Source organism: Cynara cardunculus, assembly GCF_001531365.2.
Source record: "Cynara cardunculus var. scolymus isolate 2C chromosome LG 5, CcrdV1, whole genome shotgun sequence".
Taxonomy (NCBI): Eukaryota; Viridiplantae; Streptophyta; class Magnoliopsida; order Asterales; family Asteraceae; genus Cynara; species Cynara cardunculus.
Window position 1 is genome coordinate 33,011,575 of NC_037532.1, and position 8,607 is coordinate 33,020,181.

An 8,607-nucleotide genomic window follows, 5' to 3' on the forward strand; every position below is an offset into this window, starting at 1 on the left:
TGATATCTTCAAACATATATTTTATTCAAAAATAAAAACATCATCGTTTTCTCAAAATCACATAAAGTCATATTATAACATCGACTGAGATAAAGGATAAAATGAAATATTAAAATCACGATTTATCTCGCTGCATTGCGCGAGTACGCTTCTAGTATTTACAAATGGATTTTTATTTAAATATCATATAAAACTAATTTATGTATTTAATCAAATATTTTATTAAATCATATTGTGAATAAAGAGTTTTTTTTAAACGATAGCAACATTTGATTATATGAAAAAAGATATAATATTTTTCACACAGTTATTATTAATCTATTGATTAGTTTCTTACTTTTTGTATGTGAGATCCTATGTTTGAATTGTATTTTTTTTTAAAGCTAAAAGCTAAGAAAATGACACAAAATAAGATTCAAACTTGCACTTCAAATAGAAGAAAAGACATGCAAATCAACTCTACCAAGGAAACTTATGCTAATATTTTAGTTTCAAAATATATACGATTGCAGATAACAAAATGATATAATGACATCTTTCACGATCCTAATTTTTTTTACATTACGACAGAGGAACGAAATGGTAAGCGACCCTGCCACCATATATATGAGCTACTTTGTGTTTGCCCCGATCGTGAAGTAAAGCTAACATCAATACTCAAACACCAATAATAAGCAAAGACAATTTAAATTTTTGTTAATAATCAAATGATAATAAATTTAGTATTATAAAAAATTATATTTTGTAACACTGTGACAGAGGAGAGTGCTGTTGAGAACCACATTTTTATTAAAAATCAAAAAATCATCAAGAGCATCGCAAATTCTATGTTCATATGAATATTTTTTATAACATTTATGATCAATATCCCAAACGTGTAAATGCATTCTCGTTGATTTCCCAATTTATAATAAAAATACAAATTATAACCAAACCTGCATACCTTCGTAAAAAGATACCCACTTTCAAACACATGAGTGGTGCCTAATTGGTTTGAGTTTGAGTTTCAAAGGTCACAAGTGTTTGGAAGTTTCAGGGTCAAATCCATGGAGAAAAAAAAAATCTCATTGTGGCCATGAAGGTTCAAATATGGTGACTTTACGGTGATCAACCTAGAATTAGTCGGCTCACATAACAGATTAGATATCCAGGTTAATAAAAAAAAATACCTTACTTTCAACTCTTAAAACCAAAATAGTTATAATATAATTGTGAATGTCAATTTTGGAAAATAAATTATTTAGCAAGCAAAATCACGATTCACGTGTAACATGAGAATGCTTTTAAAGAAAGAAAATGATAAAATCCTTTTTTTAGATTCTTTTATAATAATATCATGTGATGTTTAAATGCTATTTGAAGGGTTTCTAGAAGTAATAGCACTTCTCTTTTAAGAAATATATAATTTAGTTTCCTATGATTATTAAACCAATTTTTTATTTTAAGTGATTAAATTTTTTATTAAATAAAAATTATTGAATTTTTTTTTTATTTTGAATGATCATCTTTTAACTTACAAAACTCTTATTTGTAATCGGCTAGAAAGGTTTTTAAGTGAAAAACTAAAGCAGTTTTACTGTTTTCAAACCCAACGTCATTCGAACCCCTCGCCATCTCACTGTTGTCCTCTCAATCACCACCCCATCATTGACGTTGTCCCATGCCATCAATCTCTTTTTGATCTTTTCTTTTTGACCCATCTGTCCGTGTTCCATTAAATTATTGTAAAAAATGGAGAAATCAAAATACAAAAAGAAAAAAAAAACATATCAAAAAGGGGGAGATCGATGATATAGTCCGAGGACAGTGATGGGTGGCATGAAATACAAACTACCGTTGGGCAGCGGGGGTGGCATGGAATACAAACTACCATTTTTATTTATGTTAAAACCTTCGTAATAGGTTACAAATAGAGTTTTTAGGTTGCAATGATGTAGGTAACCAATTTTTAAAAGTTCGATGATTTATTTATTTGTAAAAAATATTCAAGCACTTAATTATTCAAAACATTTCATTATAAAGACTCACGTCTTTAGTATTTTGATTAACCTCGGTGTTTTTTGCTGAATTACATTACATGGTTTTAAATCTCATATAGACCTCTTATCATTGATATTTGTATATGCTACGTAATTGACGAATCCAAGAAATTGGATAAAATAACGCTAACGAAGTTTAAAACGTTTTCTTAAAATATCTGTTATCTCTAAAATTCTAAATGGTGCGAGACATGGGTGGTGGAAAGGCCAAGTTTCAAGCTTTAGGAACCACAACGAGGCAACGGCTTTCAAAGCGTGATTTATGACGACAAATCTCCAAATCATAAATGACGTCATATAAACATATGTTTTCTATTATTTACTCAATGAGTTAACGATATTAAACAGTTTAAATTAGATTATATATTAAAAAGGTAAGAAGAATCAAATATTTTGTTACGAAAACCACGCACTAAGCCATAATGTGCCACAGGCTTAACATGACATCAGACACAAGACTTGAGGAAGTTCTTGTTAATGGTAAAAATGGGGTAAAAAAAGGAAAAACGCAACCATTTATATTAAATATATCAAGCTAATAAGAATAATTCATGTTCGAACCTTCGTGTACGAATTTACCTATTGAGAGTTTTAGTTTTTATGTTTCCTTTTAATGTTTATTTAAGTCTTACTTATGGTACATAATTATCATTCATCCCTTAAGTTATATGTTTAAAAGGTAAAAACAAACTCATGTCGCACAAAGAAAATGCGTCGTAGCGTGCTATAGCATGCCTTAACGCGTTACAAGGAAAGTCAAGCATTAGAGTGAAGCCACATGACGGTGAAGTCAAGCCTCGACGCCATAACAAGTAATTTATAACCATGAATATAGTAGTGTACGCGTCACATGAATCAATCTCAAGTACGACTCATGCTACAACAAATAAATATGTTTATTTAAGAACTCGAGCATTGTACACGTATAAATAAATATGTTTATCATTTTCTAGGGGGAAGCATACGATTTCTATGTGGGTTTCTTTCACTTTTCCGCTCAATTTCATTACCAAAACATCGTTTGACTCGAACTTGAATTCAATTGTTGTATTAACGTCAATACCATTGACAAATTTTTGTCTTAGGATACTGCTATCGTACAATCCTCAATCTATTTTGGTTTTACAAAGAAAATCTGTAAATTCGATTAATTGTTTTTTTTTTTTGAAGTATATACGGCAAATGCAACAAATAAACTTACACACCCTCCTCACATTTGGTGAGACTTGAACCCCTGACCTCATAGGAGGGCAAAGACTACGATACCGCTAGGCCAAAGACCCTTTGGTTCAATTAATTGTTATTGTTCTTTATATGTTCATATCATAGATTTGTACAGAAAATTTTGAATTTTCTGTTAATTATTTGGATAATATATACATATTTCTTGTTTACAGTTGATTACTCCTAACGTTATGATTAAATTTGATACATTTGTATTAAAAATGTATGATGTTTGATATTTATCGAGTTAAAATAAATTAAATTTTTACTGAGAAAGTATTGATTTTGGAACCAACGAGAAACTAATTATTTATTAAATAAGTGAATGATCGTGTGAGGAGAGTTGAGGTGAGAAGCGTAAGAAGAGATCTGGACCTTTGATCACCTTTAATCTCAAACTCACCCATAAATCGCGCTTGATACAGGAATTAATCCGATGCATCTCGGTGCATCTCATCGTAATATCATCTAAGGGTGCAGATCACTTGTTATGTTTCTCACCTTAACTCTCTTTCTCACTCAACCCAACCCTTATTAAATATTGTTAATTTCGACTTTCGTACCTGAACTTGGTGGCAGTATGAAAACCCTACTTTTTATCATTTTTGAAAATTTAGATGTTGTTATGTTGTATGATATCTAATTAGAAAGTCACATAACATATCTGAATTGTACAGACCGGTAAGATCAGACCATATAGGAGCAGTAGCAGAATAAAGTAATTAACCCACTTGTTTGGTCCTACTTTAAGGACGTTTATTAAACACTTACCAGATAAATGCTTACTAAAATCACTTGTTTTATCGATTGAACATGGATGGAAATGACCGAGAATCTTAACCGGTAAGAGGCATATCAAACACCAAAAATCTTACTCAGTAAGCGAGAGAAAAAGCTCTTGTCCGGTTTAAAATACTTACCAACAATCCATTTTGATGACAAAAAATGTTACACAATAAGACAAGTAAGAGTGATTACTTTTATCGATAAACACTTATCATAAAATGTTGTGGCAATTATTCATGCATAAATGGTAAAAACGTTTTTTCAATTATAAATTTTATTTTTTATAAATTGCCAACATTTTACAAATGTTCGAAATGATTTTATTTTTAGTTGAAAAATATTAATAAATGAAAATAAATTATGTGAATTCACGGGTTTTTCAACTTGGCCCGATTAATTTATCTCGGGTCAAATGGATAAACAATCGATTTCAGAAGACTTAGAATATGGGCCAGGTAAAAGACTTCATTTCGATTTTGGGCAACATCATTGTGGGCTGAACCAGACCCGGTCCATTCCGTACCGGCCCAAACCCGATTCAATACTCCTATCTTATGGTATCACCATTAATAACCCTCCCTCCGTAAACCATCTCCATTCCCGTCGAGCATTAACAGCTCCATCCACCACCATAGACTCCATTGATGCAACCCACAAAAAGATGCAGAGTATGAACAAGACATGTATGAAGATGATCATAGAGTCGTACGAATTTGCTTTCCCGAATTTCAACTAGTTGACCGCCATTGCCATTGCCGTAGCCATAGCCATAGCTAGCTAGCCAGCCAGGTATATAATATCTCTCTTTATTTTTTCGTTAATCACATCAGCAATGGAATCTTCATATCGATCAACGTGAAGATTTCGTCAGTCTACGTCTCTCATCCACTCCATTTATTGGCTCTGTACCTTTGTACGGACATCTTTTCAGCAATTTTGCAGGTACGTCCCTAATTTATATGCTGAAGTTCCTTTCGCTAGAATACGAAAGGTTATTTAGATTTCTGATCAACGAGCAGGTTTTGAATTAAACTCCTGAGTAATCGGATCTGGTATTTGTTTGATAACAATTGTTACAGATGGGGAATTGTCAAGCTGCGGAGGCCGCAACCGTTGTAATTGTGCATCCAGGATACAAAGTCGAACGGATTCACTGGTCGGTTAATGCTCGTGACGTCATGAATTCGAATCCCGGTCATTACGTCGCACAAGTCCTTAGATCGCCTGTAGTTAGGTCGGACAACGGATTGCCTGTGAAGCAACTCAAGCTTCTCCGGCCAGACGATACTTTGCTTATTGGCCAAGTTTACCGACTCATCACCTATGAAGGTGACCATCCAACTACTCTATATACCTCTTGTTTAACAAACAGCCTTAGATCCTTGATTAACTTACTTTACTTTTAGATGTATTGAAAGAATTTGCTGCGAAGAAGTGCATGAAACTCGGGAAATTATTGATGGAAAGAGGAGTGATTGAGCTAGGGAAGAAGAAAGCCGTAGTCGATGCTCCGGTGCCGGTAGCTGTACCAAATACCAGTTCCGTCAAGGTAACCAAATCTCACGTCATTTACTCATTCACATTGCAAAGTTTGATGATGGAAATTGCGATTTGTTACATGCGGGGCCATATTTTAATTTTGAGATTCGTGACATTCGTATCTGTGTGGTCCACGTCCTTTTGATTACTCGATGGGCCAACCGATCTTTTGGATCGGGTAAAAATCTCGTCTCCAAAACTTTTAGCGACTATTGTTAAACTTGTAGTCATGTAAGATCAACTTGATTTTATGAGATCTGAGTGACCGTCTTTTTATACTTGAAACTTTACATTAAAATACTGTGAAAATAACTTTTACAATGTTTTTGCTGTAAATGTTCGGATTTTTTTATCTTCCCAATATTTCCCTGTTAAGTTTCAAGTATAAAATTTGATGTTATAATCAGATAAAGAATATAAACAAATTATATATACTTAAAAAAATTGATGTGTATTGATGAAATTGAAATAAGACATGTCAAAATATTTGAAACATTCAGAGCATCTCCTTTTAAAATATAGTATCAAATTTTAATCCATAAAAACAAATTACACCCATCAACATATCTTTTATTTTGGAGATTCCACTTTAATTATGTTATTAAAATATTCAATATGTCTAATAAAATATTACATTTCTCTTTTAAACATTTAAATTTTTTGTTGATGAGAAAAAAAAAATTAGATATTGAGTTTTAGGGATTTATCAAAATTTAGATCTTTATATTTGTTTCTCTATTTTAACCAGTATTTTAAAAAGCTTGTTGCAACAGCCGTTGTGGCTTAAGACTTGTGTCTCAAGTCACATTATGTCTGTGGCATGTCATGGCCTAATGCACGGTTTTTATAGTGCAATAATTGATTTTTCTTACTTTTTTAATGTCTTATTTGTTAGTTTATAATATATAACTTAATTTAAATTATTTGATACAATTGACATAATAAGTGACGATATAAAATATATGTTTCTATGATTAATATTATATATAATATAAAGATTTGTCGTCATAAACACGTCTTGAAAAACGTGTGGCTCCTAAACCCTAAGGCTTGATCTCGTCGCTAGGCCACGCTTCAGGCCAATTAAAACTTTGATTTTAACATACATTACAACATAGATGTCGGAATGTAAAATCTCTAAAATCACCATTTTAACATAGATGTTTGAGATGCAAAAGAAATCATTTTTTTTCTATTTGTTAAGGGGTAATCTAAATGCACCTCTATTAATCTTCTTTTCACACATATCAATATCAAGACTTACTTTTTACATTTCCAATGCATGATTGTAACTTGATTGTGACATAAAAATGATGCATATAACATTACTAGATCTTGATGGTTATATTCTACAAATTTTCTTTTCATACTCATCAAAATCAGACCACTTTTTTTACATTTTGAACGCATGATTTAACTTCAAAATGATATGTATATATATATAAATATATATATATATATATATATATATTTTTTTTTAATATTCATCAATCTAACTTTGGGGGTTTGCAAGCAAGACCTTCGTTATTTCTAGTTTATATGTAGATAAATTGTAAGCATGTCGTCACCAATTTCACAGTTTTCCTAGTTTCTACTTTAATGTGCATTCTCGATATTAAAAAAATCTAGTGCTTGGGTGAGCAGTTATAAATTAATAACCAGATTTATAAATCCCCTTTTTCTAGTTTCTGCTGATTAAGGCATGCTAGTGTGTAGTAGTTATGGATGTAAAACCATGTGCTTGTTCTTGCTGTCATGGCATAATTTTGCTGTAATTGTCTTTAAACCTAATAAGTAGAACTAGATCCCCATGATTAAAGTAATTTGCTATATCTAAAAAGTTAAGCTAATTATGGCTGCCTGTGTCAATTATCTGGTTTAATACCCTCCCCAAAACCTTAACTTCATAAACATAAATCAAATTGGTGGGACAGACCATTAACACCAATAAATAAATCAACTGCAACCATATTCCATATTTATCGTTTTTGCCTGTGCCTCGTCGATTGTAGCTTCCAAACCAACAATTCGTGTTTTTGCAATCCTGTTTAACAACAGACGCTCTTCAACAGATTCTTCATTTTGGAGATCACGAAATAGCAAAAGAATTCAAAAAACATAATGAAAATGTAAAAAAAAATTAAAAATTGGTAGTGATAGAGATAGTGATAGATATTGTCTAAGTTTTTGACATATTGTTGCAGAGGCATAGCAGCAGAAGACAAAGACAAGAGCATCAAAGTCATGGTGGAGGACAATGGAAACCAGCTTTAAAGAGTATTTCTGAAATTGGGAATTGAGTCATCTCTCTCTCTTGTCTTTCTGTTGCAATCAATAAATACACAATTCCATTTCACACCCATCCCCCCCCCCCTCTCTCTCTCCACATATTCTTTAAAAATCATCCTAAGTTGTTTATTACAACAATTTACTTTTTAAATAACTATGGATGTCTTATCTGATATAACAAAATTAACGGTTAGACAAACTTTCAATGACATGTGCGTATGAAATGATTCAAACCAGTCATCACTCGAAAACGAATCCAAGATCTTACCGATTCAAACCCTTAAATTACAGTCACAAACATCCACCGACAAGTGGCTATTAAAGGACTCAAACTGGTCACTGTTGGGAAACAAATCGAAGAGCATCTTCAGCGGAGGTTCTTATAGGAACTAAGTTTTTGTGCCTTTTTCTTGCCACATCATTTTCAACTTACTAAAATAAAAAGATGTACATATAACTCTAAAATGGAAGTTTTTACAAGAACCTTTTTTGTGGTCTTGTGTATAACATAAGTTAAATAAATATATACATATTAGTAATTATATACCATGTAAAAGTCAAGAAAATACATGAAAAAAACTAACAAAATGTCACATCACACCAAGTTCAAAATAAAAATCAAGATTTTTGTATACGAACTCAAAAAATGTAAGGTTTTTATAAGAACTCTTTTCAATAGTAATTTTTAAAAAAACCTACATTTTTTTCGTATAAGAACTCTTTTCAAGAT

The 8,607-nt window shown here is 31.7% G+C and overlaps 1 protein-coding gene across 1 annotated transcript; it reads left to right on the forward strand.

Annotated features, from left to right (window-relative positions):
• Window positions 1-4,661: 4,661 nt before the first annotated feature.
• On the forward strand, window positions 4,662-7,971 carry LOC112513558. The gene is made up of 5 exons (XM_025119857.1): window positions 4,662-4,838; window positions 4,981-4,991; window positions 5,129-5,378; window positions 5,456-5,598; window positions 7,793-7,971. The coding sequence occupies exons 3-5, from the start codon at window positions 5,129-5,131 to the stop codon at window positions 7,886-7,888; spliced, it is 489 nt and encodes a 162-aa protein (XP_024975625.1). The 5' UTR covers window positions 4,662-4,838; window positions 4,981-4,991; the 3' UTR covers window positions 7,889-7,971.
• Window positions 7,972-8,607: the final 636 nt, after the last annotated feature.